Genomic DNA, 25243 nt, shown 5'->3' on the forward strand with positions numbered 1-25243 from the left:
TATTAAGAGGATTATATATCACAACCAATGGGGATTTTATTCTAAGAAGGTATGGGTAGTTGAACAACAACAACAAAAAATCCGGGGCGCTTGGGTGACTCAGTTTAAGTGTCCAACTCTTGATTTCAGCTCAGGTCACAATCTCACGGTTTGAGGGATCCAGCCCCATGTTGGGCTCCACACCGTCAGCATGGAGCCTGCTTGGGATTCTCTCTCTCCCTCTCCCTGCTCCCACAGATGTTCTCTCTCTCTCTCTCTCTCTCTCTTTCAAAGTAAATAAACTTAAAAAAATCCAATGTAATACACGTTAATAAATCAAAGGGGAAAAATACCCCACACGATCATTTCAATATATGCAAAAAAACCAAACCAAAACAAAACCACATGTGATAAAATTTAACACCTTTTCATGATAAAAACACTTAGCAAACAAGGAATAGAAGTTATTTCCCCAACAGGATAAATGGCATATATGAAAAACCAAGCGCTAACATCATATTTACTGGTAAAAGACTGAAAACTTTCCCTTAAGATCAGAAACAAGACAAAGATGTCCACTTTCACCACTGCTATTCAATGTACTAGAAGTTCCAGACAGTACAATTAGCAAGAAAAAGAAATAAAAGGCATCCAAACTGGAGAAGAAGTAACTCTTTTCTTGCAGATGATATGATTCCATATGGGAATTCTACATATACAGAATCCATTAAAAAACTAAACACTAGTGTTAATAAATGAATTAAGCAAAATTACAGGTACAATATCAAAATACAAAAATCTGGGGGTGACTGAGTGGCTCAGTTGGTTGAGCATCTGATTTCAGCTCAGGTCATGATCTTGCGGTGAATTCAAGCCCTGTATCAGGCTCTGTTGACAGCTCGGAGCCTGGAGATTGCTTCGGATTCTGTGTCTCCCTCTCTCTCCGCCCCTCCCCTGGGTGCACTCTGGCTCTCTCTCTCTCAAAGATAAATAAACATTAAAAATTTTTTTTAAAAAGTAAAAACAAAACAAAAAAAAAACCAATCTCACTTACAGTACCATCCAAATGAATAAAGCACCTAAGAATAAGTTTAACAAAGGAGGTAAAAGACTTGTACACTGACAACTACAAAACATTGCTGAAATAAATTAAAAAGCAGCTGAATAAATGGAAAGTCAGCCCATGTTCATGGCCTGGAAGACTTAAGTATTAAGATTACAGTGCTCCCCAGAGTGAGCTAAGATTCAGTGCAATCCCTATTGAAAACGCAATTCCCCCACCCTGCAAAAAAGGTAAAGCCAAACTTCAAATTGATAGGAAACTTTGAGGGAATCTGAATAGCCTGAAAAGGTTGGAAGACTCATACTTCCCAATTTCAAAACTTACTAAGTTACAGTAGTCAAAACAACGTGGTAGACCTATAAGGGGAGACATATAGATTTATGGAATGGAACAGAGTCCAGAAATAAGCCCAAACATCTCTGGCCAATTGATTTTAGATAAGGGTCCAAGGATATCCAATGGGGAAAAGTATGGTCTCTTCAAACAATGGTTTTGGGACAACAATGACCATCTACAAAAGAATGAGACTAGAACTCCATCTTATTCCAAAACAAAATTTAACTCAAAGCAGGTATGATGCTGTAATATAATAAACAATATATATTTGGTCTCTGTCCGCAGCTCCCGGCCATAACTCCTAAAACCTTTGCATCTCCTAAGAGATAAAGGTACTAAGAGAATCTTTTTTTTTTTTTTTTTAAAGATTTACTCTTAAGTAATCTCTATACCCAACGTGGCGCTTGAACTCACAACTCCAAGATCAAGAGTCTCACGCTCTTCCGACTGAACCAGCAAGGCACACCGATCATCTTTTGTTCTAATATTTGGTTCCTAATACAGAGCTCCCAAATCTCTTGGAATTTCCTGGGCAATAAGAGCATCTTTTGTTCTAATGAAGAGACTCTTGGTGGGCTCCTGGACAGCTTCAGAAAAGGGGCTGGTCACCAGAAAGCCCATCCTCTGGGGAGGAGAAAGGGCTGGAGACTGAGTTGATAACCATGCCCGCGTGATGAAATGTCCAAAAAAATCCCTGAACTATGGGGTTTAGAGAGCTCCTGGGTTGGTGAACACGTGGAGGTGCTGGGAGATCGACTCACCTGGAAAAAACACAGGATCTCTGTATTCCTTCCCACATATCTTGCCCTATATATCTGTTCTATCTGGATGTTCCTGAGTTGTATTCCGTTATAATAAACCAATAATCTAATAAGTAAGCTGATTTCCTGAGTTTTGTAAGCTATTCTATCAAATGACCAAACCAAGGAGGGGGTCATGGGAACCCCCAAATTATAGTCAGGTGGTTAGAAATACAGTTCACAAGTTGGGACTGGAGACTGGCATGTGAAGTAGGCGGGATGGGTCATCTTGTAGGACTGAGCCCTTAACCTATGGGTTCTGACATCAACTTCAGACAGTGTCAGAAAACGAATTAAATTGTAGGATACCCAGTTGGTGTCTAGGGAGTTGGGAAAATTGGTTGATGACTTGACTTGACACATGTGGTGGTAGCCAGAACTACTGAGTAAACTGGTAAGTAGAGGAAAAGCAGTTTTTCTTTTAGTGAGTCAACAATATAAACCAAAACTATAAAACTATTAAGAGAATACAGGAGTAGGGGTGCCTGGGTGGCTCAGTTGGTTAAGTGTCCAACTATTTCGGCTCAAGTCATGATCTCACAGTTCATCAGAGCCCTGCATCTACTGTCAGTGCAGAGCCTGCTCGGGATTCTCTCTCTCAAAATAAATAAATAACTTAAAAAAAAAAAAAAAAAAAAAAAAAAAAAAAAAAAAAGAATGTAATCAATTCCCTATTTCTGGCTACAAATGATTTATTCAGAAATATGTGTTGGGGAGCCTGGGTGGCTCAGTCGGTTGAGCATCTGACTTTGGCTCAGGTCATGATCTTGCAGTCTGTGAGTTCGAGCCCTGTGTCGGGCTCTGTGCTGACGGCTTGGAGCCTGGAGCCTGCTTCGGATTCTGTGTCTCCCTCTCTCTCTGCCCCTCCCCCGGCTCATGCTCTGCCTCTCTCTCTGTCAAAAATAAATAAACATTAAAAAAAAAAAAAAAGAAAGAAAGAAATATGTGTCCCATGATTGTCTTTAAAAAAAAAATAATAGAAGTGACCAGGTGGCTCAGTTGGTTGAGTGTCCAATTTTGGCTCACGTCATGATCTCATGGTTTTTGAGTTTGAGCCCCTCATTGAGCTCACTACTGTCAGCACGGAGCCCACTTTGGATCCTCTGTATCTGTCTCTCTGCCTCTCCCTGACTTGTCTGCACTCTCTCTCTCTCAAAAATAAACAAACATTAAAACAAAAAACATAAATAGCATCAAGGTTCTGTCAAAATCACTTACCTAAAAAAAAAAAAAACTCTATTTCTAATAGATCAAGTTCAAACATCACACTAATGTCAAATCTAGTTACCAGTATATTAATACCTCTACATACAGTTATAGTACATGCATAGAGGGAAGAGCTATAGTGACCGACTTCCCAATACAATATCTCTATTATAAAATACCAAAGCTTGATAAACATATACATAGTTAAATATAGTCAATATGCACAAAATGACACCATTAGTATTTTCCAAAGACTTCACCTTTGGATACAAACTAAAAATTATAAATTAGGCTCTAATACCAATTTGATAAGGAAGAAACACAAGTCTGTTGAATACCAAAATGTGAGAGCAATAAACAAAAGACTGAATTATTCAAGTTAAGTTAGAAATCTAAGACTAAGTTCAAATGGAAGTCTAGAATAAGATTTCTGATGTAGTCTCAAAGTTAAAACTGTAGTCAAGTATCAGTTGAAGATCTGGTCCCAACCCACTTACAGAATCTTAAGTTCCAACCAAGCTCATTATTCTCAATGCACAGAGCAGTTCTGTACTCTACCACAGCTTCTCCCCACATTCAACCCATCCTAAATTTCAGCTTATATACTACTTGTATTCATCAGGTTTCTCAGAGAAACAGAACCAACAGGATGTGTTTGTGTGTGTGCATGCACACACACATTTATTTACATTAAGGAACTGGTTCATGTGAAAATCCAAAATCTTCAGAGTAGGTTGGCAGGCTGAAATTGAGGGAAGAGCCACAATCTGAAGTCCAAAAGTGGTCTGGTGGTAAAATTCCTTCTTGCTCAGGGGAAGTCACTCTTTGTTCTATTAAGGCCTTCATATGATTGGATGAGGCCCACTCACATCATGGAAGGTAATCTGCTTTACTTAAAGTCTACCGATCTAAAAATTAATATCATCAAAAAAACATCTTCACAGAAACATCCAGAATATGTGACCAAATATCTGGGCACCTGGCCCAGCCAAAGTGATACAACTCTATCCGTAGTATTTCCAGGTGGAAGTAACAAATTCTCCCTCTAAAAATGACAGTGCATTCTACCCCTGTCTATAGCTCCCCCTTCCTAGAATTGAAAGATCTTCAGAAAAATCTGTATTAAAGTAATCTTTGCAACTCCCCCAGTATCCAACGCAGTGCCTTACATACTGCTGACATCTGAATACTTCCTGAATAAATTCCACAGTGGAAAAAGCTATTAAGTAAGCAATTTCCAAAATTACTGGATGACTACATCAAAAAGAAATGACAATTAGAAATCAATAGGATGGGAAAACAGAAAAACAGCATTATTTAAAAAACAGCATATATGGAAAAGCATCGAACCAAGGGAAAAAAAGTGAAAAGTTGCACTTGGTATTTTTCTCCTCTGATATTTATCCAGAAGTACAGTTCTTGTTGTACATCCAGTATCATACACTAACTCTTGTCAAAAGCATATGAAATACTGAATACTTATTACCTGTTATATATGGTTTAATTATTTAAAATACTCAAAGAGTAGTGTAGAAGAGAAGCCATCTCTTCTACAATGTAGTATCCTTGTACAAACACTGAAAACATGCTCTTCATTTTTTATTTGGGAGGGACACAGGCCTGCTTGTGAATCACATCACAAACTGCCTCCACAAAGCTTCACTTTCCACATATCTGCACTTTGGCCCCTTCTTCATTCTCGCCCACACTACTTTGTGTCAGGAAGTATTACTACACTGAGTGAAAACATCAGTCTCTGGCCTCTATCATCTCTCTCCTGTATGTATATGCAGCTATAGACATGTCAGCCCTAATAGACTTTACTACCAATCTTTGTCTGCAATATTCCAAATCTCCTCAGCACTTACCACATGCCAATCACTGGTGATCCGAAGACAAAAAAAAAACCCACCTCCACCTCCAGAGTTCACAACCCAGATGACTTTCCCCTCACCTTTCAAACATTCTTAGAACCAACTCCTTACTACTTTACCTCTAAAGGATGGGGAGCCTGTATGGCTCAGTTGGTTAAGTGCCCGACTCGATTTCAGCTCAGGTCATGGTCTCACGGCTTGTGAGTTTGAGCCCCTCATTGGGCTCCACAGTAGCAGTGTGGAGCCTTCTTGGGATTCTATCTCCCTTTCTCCCTCTCTCTCAAAATACATAAACTTAAGAAAAAAATAGGGGTACTTTGGGTGGCTCAGCTGATTAAGCATCTGACTCTGGGTTTCGGCTCAGGTCATGATCTCGCAGTTCCTGAGTTCAAGTCCCACATCAGGCTCCTCCGCACTGACAGCGTGGAGCCTGCTTGGGCTTCTCTCTCTCTCCCTCTCTCAAAATAAAAGACTTTTGAAAAAAGAAATTTTAAATAAATAAAGAACTGCTAAAGTAAAAAAACTTGTCCTTTTCATCAATACATTTCATCATCTTCACTGATTTTCTTCCCTCTTGCTTGCACACTTGGGGGGGAAGAAAGACCCTTACATTTCCTTTAACCTAAAGTCATCTCCCACAATTACAGATTTGAGACCTTGCTCAGTTAACTAGCTCCTCTCATTTGCAACTTCACTTCTTATGCAAGACTCTTTCCCTCAAATTACTAATATATGCAGATTTACTCAGATGCATCTTTCCTCAAACATAATTTCAGACTAAGCGTAAGGGAAGAATGACTTGTGAGAATAAGAATTTGGGGAGAGTGGATGCAGAGAGAATGGTAAAACCAAAAAGCAATTAAAAAATTTAGATGGTGAAGCAATAACAAGACAACAGTAATAACGCTAAACGCATTTACGAGGACCTTTTTGAAACTGTAAATAGGAGACTCTGAAACATTTCTATCAGGCACAGGATGGCAAAAGAAAATTGAGTTATACTCATTAATCTGAGAGAATAAAATATCTTTAATAGTGTCTTCATTTATCACACTGTCTTTTCCTATTAAATATCAAGCTGTTCAACTACATGTTTTCCAACGAAGGAAAATTTTCAGATAATAACCCTTCATGCGACCAACAAAGAGTTAATAGTTAATTTGCTATGTACGAGGGACATAAGGGGGACAAGATGCTGAGGTCTAGTAGTGAAATATAATAAGAAAGGCTCAATAAGCACAAGAAAATAAAAGACAAAAAGAGAACACAGAAGGTACATCTAACATTTCCTGACTTATGGGAATTAGGGAAGGCTTTGCGGGGTGATGACACTCAAGCAGAATCTAGAAGGATATACCTGATTCCCTCCTGATCCACTCCTAATTTGTTGACAGGAACCACTATATGTACTATCACTTAATTCCTCCCTGTTCCTTGCCCAGTCAACTTTTGAAAAGCCACGCCATTCTCCTCATTTCTCATGTATCTGTTCCTCCTTCTCTATTTTAACTAGTTTAGGTCTGTATTTCCTCTTTTCCAAACTCTTAAAAATACTCCAACTGACTTCACTACTATCAGCCTCTCCTCTCACCCCCCATCAATCTTTGCACAGAGTTGCAGCATAAGCTTCCTAAAGCTGGACTCGGACATGCCACTTTACTGGTGAAAAAACTCTCAATGGCTCCCTACAATCTACCAACAAAATTCAGACTTGTTAGCCTGTCATTCAGATGACAAACTGAATATATTAAGATAAATTTAGCAGTGGAAGCAAAATAAAAGGGGAGGGGAGAGTGCCTGAGCCTGTTATTTGACACATCTTCGCTGTCACTTAAGCTTCCAGAGCTGTTAGTTCTTTTCTTTCCACTGTGACTTCTTAATCTGGTGCGTTGTTCATTTCTTCAACAATAGCCATATAAGGGGAGTAGGGAAAGAGAATTCCAATTCAAGGGAAGCTTGTGAAAAGGCCCCAAATCTGAAGGAACTTGACTGAGTTGAGGACCTGAATGACCTCTAGTATAATCCTACCCTTAGTGAGCTGCAAGGTGTTATAAGTCAGGATGAAAGTTTTAGACTCTAGTTGCTTTTGTGTTTGCTTCCCTGGTAGACTGCAAACTCCCTGTGGCTTGGAACCAGACACTTACTTCCTCCCAGATATCCTCTTCCTGTGGCTAACTGTGATTATCTGTCAGGCTGCACCTTAAGACACTGTGTTCTCAAGAATCTTGTCTGTAAGCTCTCTTTTGTTTCCTAGCACCTAGCATACTATCTAGTAAGCACTCAGTAATTCTCCTGAATGAAATAATAAGCACCAGGGGTGCCTGGGTGGCTCAGTCGATTGAGTGTCTGAGTCTTGATTTTGGGTCAGGTCATGATCCCAGGGTCGTGGGATTGAACCCCGTGTTGAGCTCTGCTCTGAGCACGGAGCCTGCTTAAGATTCATTCTCTCTCTCTCTCTCTCTCTCTCTCTCTGCCCCTCTCCCCTGCACTTGTTCTCTCTCTGTCTCTCATAAACGAATGAATGAATGAATGAATGAATAAATAAATACACCAGGCATATGCAAGCTTCTTCTATGCCCCATTTGCTCCAAACTGTTCTTAGTGTGGTAGTAGGTACCTATGTTCCCAACTGTGCCTGGGTTTCCCCAGAACCTCTATTTTACCCTCTCCAGAGAGTACCAGGGTTGGAGAAGAGTACCTATCCAGGTTGTGTGAAATGCAAAAGGGGATTTGGAAATCTGATCACTGCTGAAACAAATTATGAGTTACTCTTCTAGTTTTTAACTCCATCTTCACTCCTAATTACTTCATAGCCTTCTAGTTTCCCTGAACCTGGTGATGGTCAATTGCTGAGCCTTTTAGGAGTTTGGGTGTAAATCAGGCTTTACCTACTGTCTACTTAGGTTGCAGCTTTCTCAATTCTTCTAAGTCATTTAAATTCACCCATTTGCTTTTCAGACTGTTGCTGTTGTCTCCTTTCCAAATCTACCTTGTCCTTTATGGGTTTATGCCTAAAACAACAAAAAAGTCCCTCTCACATAGTTTTAGTAGGATTTATCAGCAGGAAGTAAAAGCAAAAGCTTGTCCAATTTGCAGTCTAAATTTAATCTTCACCCTGTAAGCTGCTTTCAGTTGTGCATTCTTCGTTATAGTTAGTTTTATATCTTAATCTCCCAAACTATCAAACCAAGAGACAGAGATATGAAAATATAAGAGCAAATACACGCGCACACACACAATATTGCATCCAAAAGGAATTAAAACAAAACAAAAAACAAACAGAACAAAACAAAACATGGATGAGGAAGGGAGGAACAGAAACAAGACTGTCTAATCTGAGATAGACACAGAATTTATTAGGTTAAAGAGACTTTGAGTCTTTAGATTTGTAAGGTCTACAGAGAAACCATTCAGGAATCAGTGTGGTAACATTTCTCAACTCTTAAGAATAAAAGCTTCCAGAGAGAAAAGTGACTGAGAATCAGACTGACATCAGTAATCAGAATGTTAGAACACAACAAACCCATACCCTCAAAGTTCTACAGAAAAAGATTCTAAATTTAGAATCATACAGTCAAGTGATTAAGAAAAACACAGGCTCACTAAAAAAACTTGCTACCCACACATTCCATGTTGTTTTAATGGTAAAGATACACTCAAACAGTACTGAGGGTGAAAAGAGAATCAAATAAGAGGCTGACACTGAAACAGGAACCCCTGAGTGTCTCTGAATAATCTAGTGAAAGATAATAAACCAAAGTAGAGCAGTAGAGGCAGTAAGAGGTCAAATTTTGGATATATTTTTAAAATAGAGGTGATAGGATCCAAAACGCATATGAGGTGTGCGAGAAAAGAGCAATTAAGGATGACTCAAAGGTTTTTGGTCTTACCAACTCAAAGAATGAATTGTCATTCAAATAGATGGAGAAGGCTGAATGAGAAATAGGTATGCAAGATCCCTACTAGATATCCCTCCAGGTGGCAGTGTTAGGGAGGCAGGTGGTATATACATCAGGAGTTCAAAGAGGTCCAGGCTGGAGATAGGAGTCAGTAATATACAGAGAGTATTCAAAGGTAGGTATTGCAGGAGATTATCAAGAGAAAAGTGCAGATGGTAAAATAAAGTAAATTTTTAAAAGACAGAAACAGGGGGAGCTTGGGAGGCTCAGTTGGTTGAGCTTCGGACTTTGGCTCAGGTCATGATCTTGCAGTTCGTGAGTTCAAGCCCCGCACTGGACACACTGATGTCAGTGCAGAACCCACTTCGGATCCTCTGTCCCCCTGCTCCTTGCCCCTTACCAGCTTGTGCTCTCTCTCAAAAATAACTAAACATTAAAAAAATAAATAAAGAGTGAAAGACACATACACACAGAAACAAGAGAGAATGAGACCCTGGAGCTGGCCAACATATGGAGATTTGTAGAAGAATCAACAAAAGAGACTGAGATGCAACCCATGAGGTATGAGAGAAAACCAGGATAAGTCAAGTGAAGAACAGACCAACTGTTCAAGGAGAACAGACCAACTATGCCATATATTGGTGATGGGTCAAATAGACTGAGGATAAGCACCAACCACTAGATTCAGCAACATGGAAGTTTTGGGGGACCTTGATAAGTTTGTCATCAAATAAAAAACCTAAATAAAATGGGTTCAAAAATTAACGGATAAGTGATGTAGACAATTCCAAGGGGTTTTGGTGGAAAGGAAAGGACAGAAATGGGGTGATAGAAAAGAGGAAACAGTTAAGAGTAGTAGTGTTTTCTTGTTGCTGTTTTTAAGATGGGTGAAATAGCATCATTAGACAGGAAAGATCTGGTAGAGAAGGAAAAACTGAATACACAGAAGAGAGAGTACAGAATCACTAAAAGAAATACCTTCAAATCAAGAGGAGATGAAATCTGCACAAGGGGAAGGGTGGTCTGACAGAGAAGAAAGAACACTTTATCTACACTGACCAGAGAAATGGTAGAGGTGTGGAGCACAGATGTGAGGAACTGGGTACATGTGGGATAAGTTAATCAAAAATTTCTATTTGCTATTCTTTCCTCAATTAAATAGGAAGCAAGGCTCACAGGCTGAAAGTGAAGATGGGAAGGAGGTGTTGGAGGTTGGAGGAAAACAAGGAATAAAAGAGTCATTAGGAAAAATGGAACAAATAGACTATGGAAATGCATTAAGACTGCTGGGAAATAACCATGACTGATGAGGTTAGTGAATGAAGATTTAGAGTGAAAGTGGTCACCACGTCTGTGTTAATATAATCGGGACGGTGGTTTCTCTAAGCTTGTGCAAGAAAGCAGAAGGGCGGGGGTGGGGGGGGTGGGGGGGGGGGTTAGAGTTTATACTAAGTACTGATTGTAACAACTGCTCATGGAATTTAAACAGGATAAAGAAGTAAAGTCATGAGGGGGATGTGGGACAGTGAAAGGTAGTAAGATCAACAGACTATAGAATACAGCAGGTCCGAATGACTAATGGAGTTCAGGTACTAGAGAGACACAGATGGAGATGGTAGCTGGAAGTAACAAGGAGATAGTTACTCTCTATTAAGCACCTACAATAAACTAGTTACGTTTGACATCATCTCATTTAATTTTCAGAATGACTGAAAGATGGGCATTATTATCTATATTTAAAAGATGCAGAAGTTAAAAGCTAAGGGTTCAATAACTTGTCCAAGGTGAAAGAGCTCCTAAGCATTCCAACTGGGCTTTTGGGTCACATTTTCTTCCAGAAACAAACACCTCACAAAACTAGAATAAGATCCCTGTGAATAAAATATTTTACAAATGAACTCACACTTTATTCATTAAAAAACTTACCTCAGTGATACCTAGCTTTTAATACAGCTAAGTAAAGTATCGTAGAGAAAGTAAAAGGTAAACTGTTCCTGTAGAGGGCATCTTCTACCACGGAGTAATAAGTTGAAGCTAAACCATCTGCAGTTACTGCTATTATTACTTTGGCACTGAGTTTATTATTATAAAAACTCTTGCTATGTGTCAAGAACAGATAATATTTCTTTATTCTTCCTACTTCCGTCTTTCTACTACTACTATTATTATTATTTCGGAGGAGGGGGAGCTTTCTGCTGTTTTCTCTACTTCTGATTCAGAAGGCCACAGCTTATCTCACTCTGCTGGAAAGTGCAGTTGGTTTCTGGCATCTGACTTCAGACTCCCAAAATTACTAAATATTTCTGTGGACTGTACAGCAACAATAAACTGTTTCCAAGGCTCCCAGTTCTGGCAACCTCACTAAACAGAGGAACCAAAAGAAACTACTGCTTTAAGTGTTACTAGATCTTTGACATTCTAAGTAGTGATTTTGTGAACTGCTAGATTTAGGTCCCCAACTCAAGTGAGAATGGAAGAAATCAATAAAGTACTTTACAAGTATTTCATCCACCATACAAAGCTCTCCTACTTGCTCACTCGAGTCTATGAGTACGTCGCTAATTAACAATCAAGAAGTGGGTAAGATACACCAATGGGCAAGACTTAGCAGATGATTTAAGGAAATAATTCATTACCAACTTTTATATTCCCTCTACCAAAGCCCTGATTTTAAGGACAAATCATTTTAAAAGCAGCTAGCTTGGGGCGCCTAAGTGGCTCAGTTGGTTAAGCATCTGACTTTGGCTTAGGCCATGATCTTGCCCTTCCTGAGTTCGAGTCCCAGGTGGGGCTCTGTGCTAACAGCTCAGAGCCTGGAGCCTGCTTCGGATTCTGTGTCTCCCTCTCTCCCTGCCCCTCCCCTGCTCGCACTGTCTCTCTCTTTCTCTCTCTCAAAAATAAATAAACATTAAAAAAAATTTTTTTAATCAATAAAAGCAGCTGGCTTATAATCATTCTTCTTTACAAAGTCTCTTTTCCTAATGCAGCAGCAACCTGGTTTTCATTAGAGTAGTGTATTATCCAGGTATGGCTGACTTAATATGTTAGATAAGAATTTTGCTCTTTTTAGGGGCACCTGGGTGGCTTAGTCGGTTAAATGTCCAACTCTTGATTTCAGCTGGGGTCTTGATCTCACAGTTCCAGGGATCAAGCTCGCTAAGCAATCTGCGCTGGAGCCTATCTGGGACTCTTTCCCTCCCCCTCTCTCTAACCCTCCTCCGCACTCCCTCTCAAAAATAAACAAAAAAGAACTTTACTTATTTTAGCCCATTTTATTAGTGTAAAAGTCTACATATATGATGCTTATAGTAAATGTGTACTTTCTCCAACTTTGAAATTCCCATAATTAGAAACCTTCAGTAACTACAAGTATCCTTTCATTTATTCAAATATTTACCAAGGGCGTGCTATGTGCCAGGCACTGTTCTAGGCACTGAGGATACAGCAGTGAAGGAGACAAAAATCCTGCATTCACGAAACTTCCATTCTGTGGGCAATCTCTTGGCATGCAGGATCTAGTATGTGCTTGAGCATCATGTTCACAAGACACAGGTGTGAATATACGGTAAATTGAAAACATGCCACCACTTTGTAATTCCCTCCCACATCTTGAACTAATTCTTCCCTTAAATTTTAAATGAAAATTATAATTGAGCTTGAGTCATAAGGTAAAACTCTGTCTTCCTAACAATGTCAATTTTGTTATAAGATTTTTTTAATCCTCTTGTATCCTTATTCTCCAAAATCTCTCACTGTTGGGGGGGGGGGGTGACAACATATCTTAGGCATTGTAAGTTTAGGGAGATATACAATTGTGAACATGGAAAGCATTATTTGGAGATACCCCAAGAAACTTCTACGAGATTAATAAACAAAAATGCTAAATCATTTTCACTTATTCATTAAATAAACATCCGTTCTTCCAGGAGCTCAGACTATGGTGGGGAGGGAAGGTGACAATAAACACATGCAAATAAAGCAAAGCAGATTATGTGCAGATCATAATCAGTGTTAGGAAGAAAAACTCAGAGATGTGACAAAGACTCCAAGAGACAAACTACAGACAGATGATCTATTAGCATACTTAGGAAACTGACATCAAGGTTGCCTTTATGACTTCTTGACATTCATACAGAAGATCCTGTGTATCAAAGCCCATCAAACTTACTTCTATTTTACCTTCACGGAACTAGAGCTAATCTGTGAAATTTCTAGTAGAAAATAAAGGACATCACTCACTTAGTTATGATCTCTGGGATTGGGCTTTTGATTATATTTAGTGTGACCATACAATTTATTACCCAAACTGGAACATTTTCAAGAAAATAAAGGGATACTTTAATAATCATGCTAGAACAACAGGCACAAACAAGGACCTTCCACCAGGGCAAAACAAGCCATACGGTCACCCTAATTATATACCACATGAAACATAACGAATCCAAAATTTTAACAGCATTGTATAATTCCACATGAATTTAAATTATAAGTAACATCCAAGTAAGAGACATAAATTTTAATCTGGACCATATAAACCAGGTGAACCTCTTGCTAAATTTAAGTGAAAAGTGAAACAAAAAGTTTTGTCAAAGTAATCAAAGTACCTCCATGACCTTGGGGTAGGGAAAAATTCCTTAAAAAAAAAAAAAAAAAAAAAGAAAAACACTAGCCATAAATAAAAGTGATAAACATGTCTACGTTAAAATGAACTTCTGTTCACCAAAAGAAACCATTAAATGGAGAAAGAGGTTTACAACAGATATTCCCAGCAAAGGATTCATACTCAAAATGCTGAACTCTAGAAAGAGATATGCATTTCAGTAGTAAAATGGGCACAAGATTTCAAAGGCATTTCATGAAAGATGAAATCCAAATGAGTAAGATATGAAAAAGTGCTCACCTCATTAGCAATCAGGAAGATTAAAGCCAGGTACAATCACACCCACCAGATTGGAGAGAATTAAAATATCTGATACTAAGTATTACTGTTAGTAAGGGATGTGGAACTACAATTCTCATATACTAGTAACTGAAATCTAAACTAGTAAACAACCACTTTGGAAACTGCTTGGCATTTCCTAATAAAGACGAACTTTCCCCATGATCCTCCAATTCAAGTATATACCCTCAAGAAAGGTACACAGGCCATCAGTGTACTTAAACACAAATATTTATAAAGGCATTGTTCATAATAGCAAAAAACTGTAAACAATTTAATAAACATTAACTGTAGAATATCAAAAACAAATGCAGAATAAAGCTGTGTTATACTCATGATGGAATACTATGCCACAACAAAAGCCAAAATCAAAAATATACAAGATGGTTCCATTTATATAAAGTTCAAAAAAGGACAAACATAAACACTATTACTTAGGGATGTAAACTTAAGTGATAAATCTACAAATGTGAGAATAATGTTTCTATCTAGCTTAAGAGTATAGTAGTGATAATGGGAAGATGCAGGGGGTGGGAAGCTTCTGAGATTCTGCAATGTCTTTCTTGCCCTGGGTGGTAGTTACATGGAGGTTTGTTTAAAAATATTTCATTTTTATGCATGCATCTTTTCAAATGTGTGGTTATTTCACAATAAAAAAGGGGAAAAAACTCTTCCCAGAGGGGGACAAATTAACATCCAAAAGAGAATTCTAAGAATGTCACTTGAAGAGATTAACTCAGTTGAGAGTTTACAAAGATAAGGGATCTCTAAATCCAAAAAATATTGTATTCTAAACTCCATAAATAAACTTTAGGCTTTTATCTGTTAGACTGCCATTCTTCAACCAAATTTTCAAAAAGGTGGAAGTGGAATATCAGATATCAAATTACTCACAAGGCATGTAAATTGTAAAATTTGAAGACCAAACACCCCAGTTCTAATTTTAAAATTTGAATTAAGTGCCTAGGGTTGACTAGACAGCTATATAGTAGTTCTAGATTAGATACTGCTAAGTAGAATAAGCTACCAAAATTTGATAACTTCAGTTTTTACAAACACAATTAACTTCCCAAACCTGTCACACATTAAATAACTCCTACTGCTTAAGAAAAAGCATATATTTTGTGTCGTGAGATTATCAAAGCCGTAAGTACAGATATAAATTCAATGATTAAAAAAATCTTTTCACGGTTGTACTATTTATGAAGTCATGACTGATACAAGGAACAAACTGGCATATGAATTATTACAGAATAATAAAATTTTAGTTTATGGACTCTAGAAGCTGTTGAAAATAGAAGTTTTTTAAAATGTTGGTCATTAACAAAATAAAGATTTTTTAGTTTTCCTGCATAAAAGAACATATTCAAACATTTTTAAAAGACTTTTTGAAATCTTACATATGTACATATTTTTTTTCACTGTGAAGAATAAAGGGACAGCCAATTCAACAATAAGTCACTAGGCTGGCAACACACCTTAAATAAAAAATTATTAAACGCCCTTAATGAAAAGTACTGTATGTGGCTGTCATCGAGAACTTTAGGAAGCCTTTTTCATAATTTCATAAAGCCATAAAAACTAACACAATATACAGCTAAATATCCATGGGGGGAGAGCGGGGTGGCAAGGAACCCAAGATAAAAAAATTTAAGACCTCTTACTCAGGTAATAAAATTTGTCCCAACTTAAGTGTTATTAAAAAGGACACAAAAAATGTCACTAAAACGTTTGCTTGATATTGTGAAACGACTCTCCTGTAAGTTATACGTTAATTTTTTCTTTTCTTTTTACAGATCTAGATAATTTCTTCCTAGCCCTTGGCCCTCTGTCTCTACCACGGTATTCATTCTGTAACACTACCAGATGTGCTGGGAAAGCTACCTTGGTTATCTTGCTACCCTCTCCTAAGTATTCTTAACTTGGCGAGATTTCTTTCTAGAGAATGAGCTAAAGTTTATTTTCTTCCTGGTCTTCTGGCGGAGCGAAGGCACAGGACGTGTGAACGGAGAGAAAACCCACTCAGCCTGTGCGACCCTTAATTACATACTCTACTACGGGCAGGGCACTATCCTCAACACCCAGAATCCGCCGGCCCAGGGAGGCTGCCCGACGATCGGTCAGCGCCCAATGACCACTCCGATTAAGGGTACTCCGCACTGGCTTTCCAGAAACAGGGTCGATGCGACAACAGCAAGCAGCTTTAAAGAGGTGGTTGCACAACAGCCTTGGAGAAGGATTCCGGTTTAACAGGTAAATACCACGTATGAGACAAGTGGGATGCGATCTGCTGGATGGTACCGATGGCACTTCGAGACCGTCTGCGTCGCTGAGCAAACCCAAAGTTTTGCACATGACTTACAGTTCACCTGATGAATACCGTAACGAATTGAAATTAAGAACGTGAGAAAATAGGTGCCTTAGATTCACCAAATCAGCACTAAACTCAAGCTAGGCGGAAAAATTCTTTGAATACTTAGGCTTTGTTTTGCGGTAAGACGACAGAACCACCGAATTTCGGAGTTGGAAGACACGTCTCTCCGTGTTCTCCGGCCCGTTCTCGGACTTCAGGGCCGCCCCGCCCGCCCCGCTCACCGTCCTGTAGTTCCCGGATTGAAGGCGCGGACCTTTGGGGTGGGAGCCGGGAAGCCCGGGGAGGCCGCGGCCCAGCCCGAGACGCCGGGGCCCGGAGGGAGGGAAGGGAGCGGCCTCCGGGAGGACGACGGAGGGGGCAGGGAGGGAGCGAGGAGGCCGCGGGCCGAGAGCCGGGCGCAGCACCCCACCCCGAGGCCCGCCCCGGCGTACCTTTGGCGAGAGCTACGGTGGAGTTCTCGGTGTCGATGGTGTAGAGGATGCCCTCGTAGCGGATCTCCGCCTTGGAGATAAGGCTGATCTTGCTGCCGATGTAAGGGGTGCCCCCGCTCATGGCGCCGCCGCCGCCGCCGCTCCCGGCCGCTCGCAGAGAGGCAGATCCCACGTCGCTGTCGCCGCTCCTCAAGTCCGCTCGCTCCGTCGGCGCCTACAGCAGCCGCCTCAGACCCAACATGGCGGCGGCGCCGGCTCCGCTACCCTCCCCCAGCCTCCCGCCCTCAAGCCGCGGCGCGGCGGCGGCGGCGGCGGCAGCGGCGGCGGCGCGGGGCATGCTGGGCTGGCGAGGCCGCGCTCTCGCGAGAGTCGGCCGGTTTGGAGCGGCTCAGCCCTCCGCGGCGTGCGGCCTCGGTGGTCTTGACAGCGCCGCTTGGCGAAGTCCAGGGCTGCTGTGTCCGCGCGGGCGGAGAGGCGACTCAGGGAGAGACGGAGTACCTCGTGGCTCTCGGACGCCGTGGACTGGAGTGGAAGTGCGCGCGGCGCTCTTAACCTCACCTGCGGCCTCCGCCATTTCCAGACCCGTCGTATCTAGTCCTAACTCCTGTGTCTTTGCTAATGCGGATACCTCAGCCTGGAAAGTTGCCCATCCGCCTCCAAGCTGCTGGCGAGCCCCTCTATGACCGGGTCCTTTCCCCTTTGAGACTATTATGCCCCTTTTGAAGCTCTCAAGGCCCCATTACAGCATCCATTAGCCAACTATCCCCCCCCCCCCCCCCCCCCCCGTTCTCTCTTTCGCAGCTGCTGGAGCTGGGACTCTGTCCAATACTTTCAGATGGTCTCATCTAGACTCATGGCTTTCAATACCAGTGTACACAGACCAATCCCAAGCATTTGTCTGCAGCTTTGACCGGTTCTGTGAACTCTGGATTCATATAAGCCATAGTCTTCTCAACCTCTCTAGTTGGGTGTCTAATCAGCATCTAATTAACTTTGTGTATCCAAAGCAATACTCCCGATTTTCCCTCTAAAGTTAACCTTTGCTCATTATTTACCGCTGAGGTAACTGGTATCATTAATTCACCTGCTCATCCTTGGAGTCATCCTTGACTTCTCTCTCACCCCCCCACATCTGTTCTCACTGCAAATCCTGTCCATTCCACCTATAAAATATACCCTGATCACTTCTCGCCATTTCCATCCCTACTCTTAGCACAACAAACCCCACTTACCCTGCCCAGCATTATTGTAATAGCCTCCTAAAACATCCCTCTACCTCTCTTCTTGCCCCTAGTAGTTAATTGTGGACACAGCAGCCAGAGCGATCATGTCAAAACCTAAGTCAGATCATGTCCTTCCTGTACTCAAAACTCTCCACGGTTATCCCCTGTCACACGGGAGTGAAAGCCAGACTCCTTACTTAGGCTTATAAAAACATATATGATTTAGCTTCTTGTTACCTCATTTCACCATTCTGTTCTAGCCCCCCTTTCTTCACCCAGAACTTTTGCACTTCATTCAGATCTCAAATGTGACTTCTAGAGATGACTTTCCTTATGTCTTCATTAAAATAGGACAGCTCCATCACTATATGCTCTTAGCTTGCTTACTTTTTCTTCATAGCATTTACCTCTCCCCTGTATGTCTTTTTAATTATGTGTGTGTGTATGTCTCCTTCGCTAGAATGTAAACATTTTGAGGCAGGGATGTTTTGGTCACTGCAGTATGGTCAGGACCTAACATAGCTCCTGGCACAGGGTGGCTTCTCAGTAAATTTGCTATATGAACGACAGTTGGATGAGGGCCGGGCACAGACACGATGTCTGGTGAGCTAAGTGAACAAATGGCGAGAAGCTTGACAATGCAGAGGGGGAAAGGCAGGAGACAAGACTAGAGGTTGTTTTGGGTCTGATCCACAATGGCTTCAAAGGAAGGCTATGGAATACCTGCTTCAGTACAAGCTTCCTGCCGGGAAGTTGAGCTCTTACTCCTGTTCATTCCTTTCCCTTTGAACCCTGGAACCTAGCTTGGCTTCTCATGCTTCCCGAGTATGCTCATCTTTTTTCCATCTCAAAGCTGATGATTCCCAAATTTACATCTTCATTCCTGATCTCCTGACTTCCAGGTCATACAAACTATGTACTTTCTAGATGCAATTGCTTGGGGCGTATCTCACAGGCACTTCCAACTCAACATGTTCAAAATTATCTGCATCTATACCCTTCCTTCCCCAAAATAAACCTGCCCTTTATCCATGCTCCTCATTCCCATCACTGGCAGGACTCCCCCAGGTATCCGATACTGAAACCAAGAGTACTCATCTAGCTAGGCCCAATCAATCACCAATCTTTGTTGCTTTTGCTTAATGTTTTGCAACTCATGGTTTCCTGTACTCTATGTCATTATCAACTATGCTGATCAGTGTGATAGCCCATAGTATATTATGCACATGAATTTCCAACTTACGTGCTAGAAAATGGTTGAGAACTGTGACACATTTCATTACTGTGGCTTCCAAAAACCCAAATCCCATGTTGCTCCCCTGCTTAAGAGCTACAAGATCCCGATTCTTTTTTTTCTTTTTAAAAATTGTTTAATGTTTATTTCTTTTTGAGAGAGAGACAGAGTGCGAGCAGGAGAGGGGCAGAGAGGGAGACACAGAATCCAAAGCAGGCTCCAGGCTCTGAGATGTCAGCACAGAGCCTGATGCAGGGCTGCGAACCACAAGGCATGAGATCATGACCTGAGCTAACGTTGGACACTCAAACAACTGAGCCACCCAGGCGCCCCAACAAGATCCCAATTCTAATGTGTGTGGGGAGATTCCCATGTAACCCCTGGACACCAGCTGTAGTGTCCTACAATTCAACTTAATTTTGACACTATTTACCCAGATTCCACAGGTTGAGGGCTCAGTCCTACAAGACTGCCCTACCCCCTTCAGATGCCAATCATAAGCCCAGGTTATTACCAGTGCCTCTGACCAACCAACTACAGACTGGGGGGCTCCAATGATTCCCTCCTTGGACATCAGACCCAGTCCCAAGTACAGGTTACCATACTTCTGACAAACTGACTATATCAGAGGTTCCCACAACCCCCTTTCTTGGGTTCAATTAATTTGCTAGAGCGGCTCACAGAACCCAGAGAAACATTTTACCTACTAGATCACTGGATTATTATAAAAGGATAGAACTCAAGGGTGAGTGGGTGGCTCAAGGGGTTAAGCGTCCGACTTCGGCTCAGGTCATGATCTCACAGCTCGTGAGTTCAAGCCCCGCGTCGGTCTGTGTGCTGACAGCTCAGAGCCTGGAGCCTGCTTCAGATTCTGTGTCTCCCTCTCTCTCTGCCCCTAACCCACTCGTATCCTGTCTCTGTCTCTCTCAAAAATAAATAAACATTAAAAAAAAAAAAAAAAAAAGAACTCAGGAACAGCCAAAAGGAAGAGATGCACAGGGCAAGCTATGTTGAAAGGGGTGTGGAGCTCCTATGCTCTCTCTAGGTGTGCTGCCATCCCCAAATCTCCACATCTTCACCAGCCTGGAAATTCTCAGAACCCCTTCATTTTGGATTTTTATATAAGTTTCATTACACGGACATGATTGGTCATTGGCAATTGATTCAATCTCCAGCCCCTCTTGACTCCCAGAAGTTGGGAGTAGGGGTTGTAGAGGGTGGGAGAGTGGGACTGAAAGTTCTAACCTGTAATTACCCTGTCCACTGCACTGGCAACCAGCCACAATTCTTAGGTACTTTCTAAAAGTTACCCCATTAACAACAACAAAAAAAGCAAGAACAAACAAACAAGATTCCTTTATCACTATCATTACTTAGGAAATTTCAAGGATTTTAAGAGTTCTCTTCCAGAAACAGGATGAAGACCAAACATGTATTTTTTATTATAAATGACAATATAACAAGTTCACCTGGGGTTCAAATGCCTTGAGGGCAAGATATGATCTATGTGTCTTACAGGCTTCCCCTTCTATTAGGACTTAGGCCCCAAACTTTGGGAGATGATGGAACTGTCTTTCAGTTCAGGCCCCAGCCTTCTGCACTGTCACACATTTAACCCAAGAGGAGGATTGGCTCTGTGTTCTGAATGTTCATGTATTCTTGTCTGTTGCTTTGGCCCATAGGGATGTTTAAAGTATCACTGGTTTCTTCTTGGCCAAGCAAAGCCCTCTGACTGGTGGCAGGCCCCATCATTTGCCTGCCCCCATGGCAAATGCCCCCAGTAGCCACTAATCTCTTCTCATCTATAAAGTCTTGTTCCCCTTCTCCAGAATGTACTTTCTGCAGACTACTTTGTGATATCTGTAAAAATATTTTTACTTCACTCATTTCTCCACCCCCCCCCCCCCCCCCCCCGTTAATACAGGGGAAATGGTCATCCATTGTGACCTTTTCAACCTCATTGGAAGTGGAATTTGGAAGTTTGTTTGTTTGTTTGTTTGTTTTTGCCATATGTATCCATTAGGGATATGCCCATTTTATCCCTAGAGAGGCCCTGCCAGTCGGTGTTTCCTCTAGATTTGGGGTAGACTGTTGTTCCTTCAGTTAAATAACATATGACATTGTTGGCCTGCATTTAACGCCTGTGTTTTGGGAAAATATGTTCCTTCAGACATCAGAACCACTCTCAGTGCAGTGAGATGCTCATTCTATGAGACATGCAATAAACAGATGAATTGATGATGCTGTGGAGGTGCTATGTCCCATGTTTGCTCCGTGGTGCAGACACATAAAGTGAAATTGTTACTGATTTCTCTCTTACTCTTTCCTTTCAGAGCGTGATCACTGAATTTACACAGGTAAATGCACAGATGATACAATTTCATTGTTTGCTGCCTTTCGATGAATAGTAGCTCTGAGTAACATGTTTTTATTTCTAATTTGTAAATGAGGCTCAGAGATGTCAAGTAACTTAAATCCAACATTAAGGTGGGAAATCACGAATTTCAACCACATCTGTATGATTCCATTAATGTGTGTGCTTTATACCATTCTAGGATGGCAAATTGAACTTTTCATCAAGTGACAACTAAAGTAGATAGCACTGTTTGCCTGGAGGTTTGTGTTGCAAGTTCTGAGGATGTGTCTGAAACCATCAGGACCTTGTGCCATGATCGATTATCAGTATCTTCCACGGACAGGAGGTGGAAGAATGGTGATGCCAGGAAATCTCCGCCTATACCACCTTCTGTGAGAGTGCATATGATAAAGTGCTTTGTAAACTGAATAGCACTCTGTAATTAGTTACAATAGTCTTATCATCATGCAAATATCTGTCCAATGACCTTAACAACAAACAACAGAAATGGGTAAGAAGTGTGTGATTGGAAAGTAAACAAAGTAATAAAAATCAGTCTATAATGAATTTATCTGAGGAAAAGCTTTCTCTTTTTTAAAAATTTACTTATTTGAAAGAGAGCAAGTGCGAGGGGGAGGGGCAGAGAGAGAGACAGAGAGACAGAGAGACAGAGAGAGAATGAGAAGCAGCTGACAGTGCATGGAGCCAGATGTGGGGCTCGATCTCACGAACCTCAAGATCATGACCTCAGCTGAAATCAAGAGTATGACGCTTAACCACGCCCCAAGGAAAAGATTTATAAAATGCAAATCTTAGGATGTGAGATCTGGCCCGCAAACCTTACCTCAGAAAACCTTCAATGACTTCTGTGGCTCTGTGACCTTAGAATAACCTGGGGTCTGTTTACAAAACCCTGTGTGAACTGGCTCTTGAAGCCTCCTGTCTCAACTTTTTTTTTTTTTTTTAATATTTAGTTATTTTTTATTTTAAGAGAGAAGGACAGAGTGTGAGCAGGGGAGGAGCAGAGAGAGAGACACACAGAATCCGAAGCAGGCTCCAAGCCATCAGCACAGAGCCCGATGCAGGGCTCGAACTCACTAATGGTGAGATCGTGACTTGAGCCAAAGTCAGACGCTCAACTGACAGAGCCACCCAGGTGCCCCTCCTGTCTCAACTCTTATTACTCCCCTTTACTGTCCCACATTCTTGTTGCTGGGTACAGTTGGTGCAGCAGCACTGGCGAGGGGCAGGGGTGGGGGTGGGGCGGTGGGGTGGAGTGTGGCAAGTTGAGTCACTTGCTGCTGACAAAATCCAAAGGCAGAGAAATGAGTGGAGGTGAAACAAGAAAGGAATTTATTTCAGGGAGGCCAACACCAGGAACACAGTAGACTGGTGTCTCAATGGTCTCCAAAGTGTAGAAAATACTTCCAGGTTTTTAAAAAAAGTGTGGTCTGTGCACCTGGGCAGTAAAGATCAGGTCAATCCATGTCTCGGACTCAATCACTGGCAGGGTCTTGCTGGCTCAGAGCAGTCCTTGTTGCTTGAGGGGGTAGGTTCAGGTCCCATCGCGGGATGCTTTGCCCTCAGGGTCTTCATCTGAGCCACGAACCAAGCTGGAAAGAAGAACCCAACTAGGAAGTTTGAGATCAAAATTGGAAGCAGCCCAAGTCCTCTTTCATTCTTTCCACCCTCCAGGCTTTGTCCTCCATTCCAGAAGCCACGTAAATCTTCTCTCTGAATCCCCCTCTGGAGCCTTCTCACTGCAGCTCTAAGTCTAGATACCACTCCAGTCCAAGGGCCTTCTCATTGCTGTCCTGAGAGCAGCTGTTGAGATAGTTGCTCTGTCCAAGCGATCCTATCCAACCTTCCTATCCAACCTGTGCTAACTCTGCCATTGAGCTAATCACAGTGTGGTGAATTGCCTGTATATGTATCCATTTTCAACATTAGTTCACAAGTTGTGCCGAGAGCAGGGACTGTATATGTGCCTTTTCACCACTGCATTCTCAAGTACTGACTTAGGACCATGTGCAGACCTGCAAAATACCGGTCGGTCTCTCTCTGTCAAGAGACCAATTATTTTTTGGCATTTTGTAAACTTTCAAGAAAGATACAGTGAAGGTGACCTTTTTTATTTTACTTTTTATTTTTTTATTTTTAGGAGACAGAGCATGAGGGGCAGAGGGAGAGAGAATCTTTAACCAGGCTCCATGCTCGGCATGGAGCCCAAATCGTGGCTCGATCCCATGCCCCTGGGATCATGACCCGAGCCAAAATCAAGAGTCGGATGCTTGACCCACTGAACCACCCAGGTGCCCCAGAAGGTGACCTTTTTAAAAAATAGGAGATACAGAAGGAACGACTTCCAGCTTTACAGATTCTATTTTAATACGTGAGGCCTTAAATGAGTGGTGTAGGGGCTTCATTATGGCACCTGTGTTCTATGTTTGTTTGTTTTTTTTTTTTTTAAAGTGAAATGTTTTGCCTCCAATCCAGGCATTTTTATTCATTTCTTGTTGTGTACTAAGTTAACATGCAAATTTCAATTGCCAGTTGAGTAGTTCTGGGTGATGTTTTCTTGTTACTATATGGCAGACACCCATGGCTTTCTCATTCACCCCATCTGGGCCTCCAGTGTGGTCTAATTATCCTGAAAAGCCAAGATGTGTTAGAGCTGAGCTTGATTACTCTAATGGCACACAGTGTTTTTACAAACCTCCCGATTCCTGAATAATTATCATTATCATATGTATGTGTTTAGCCAAAAGCTTAATTGGAAAATTCCAGAATGAAACAATGCTACATGAGGAAAAAAAAAAAAAAACAACAACAAAACTTCCAGTCATTTTCTTAAAAAAAAAAAAAATTAAAAAAAATCAAAGTACTGCTAATACATGCACAAGGTTAAACCATCAAATCATGCAGACAGGCTTCTATCGCAGGGCAATTATTCCCAGCCTATGTCTCCCCCGCCGTGGTCCTACGGAGGCAGCCGCTTTTAACTCATTCGGCTGTTTCTCTTGGTGGTTTCTCTAAATAATATGCTTACATCACCAGTTCTTGATTCATCCATTTTAGACATTATCTTAATTTCTAGCTATGTTAAATGAAGGTTTATCTTACAGGGGTAGTACTTAAGGATATTTTAAAGTTCTTTTCCATTCCCTAGTTGCCTTTATTTCCTTCATGCGGGACTGAGGTCCAGGCTGTATGCATTGTAAGGTGGGCTTGTCATGTCTGGGTGGTGCCTGTTCTGACCATGCACAGCCTTTGCTCTACCCATAGTTCCGTGGTATGAGGATGGCCCTCGCCTCTTGGTGCTATGTTTTGTTTTGCTTATCTTAGTGTGACTCTTCCTTTTGGAGGCTTTCCTCAAAGTCTGGTGACTATTGGAGCACATATGAGAACAGGATCATAGGGAATCTCTGGATGGGACCTCTGGGCTTGCAGGGGGCTCACAAATTGAAGGAATTCACTTAGGGTGATCAGGTGGGAAGCCACTCTCTTAGACAGTTAGCTGGTGAACCTC

The 25243-nt window shown here is 41.4% G+C and overlaps 1 protein-coding gene and 1 long non-coding RNA gene across 5 annotated transcripts in view; one reads left to right on the forward strand and one right to left on the reverse strand.

Moving 5' to 3' along the window:
- The window catches only part of LSM14A (LSM14A mRNA processing body assembly factor), a 51835-nt gene extending 34790 nt beyond the window's left edge, over positions 1 to 17045 (reverse strand). For all 4 annotated transcript variants that reach the window (XM_078438526.2, XM_078438527.2, XM_078438524.2 and 1 more), the window contains exon 1: positions 16902 to 17045. In XM_078438526.2, coding sequence (XP_078294652.1) covers positions 16902 to 17022 — 121 coding nt within the window. In that variant the 5' untranslated portion in view covers positions 17023 to 17045. The remainder of the gene's footprint in view (positions 1 to 16901) is intronic.
- Positions 16509 to 22349, forward strand: LOC144614565 (uncharacterized). Its single transcript, XR_013552392.1, has 3 exons — positions 16509 to 16730; positions 21692 to 21715; positions 21914 to 22349. It is a non-coding gene; the product is annotated as an uncharacterized LOC144614565 (long non-coding RNA).
- Positions 22350 to 25243: the final 2894 nt, after the last annotated feature.

Source organism: Panthera onca, chromosome E2 (genome assembly GCF_046562875.1).
Source record: "Panthera onca isolate mPanOnc1 chromosome E2, mPanOnc1 haplotype 2, whole genome shotgun sequence".
NCBI lineage: Eukaryota > Metazoa > Chordata > Mammalia > Carnivora > Felidae > Panthera > Panthera onca.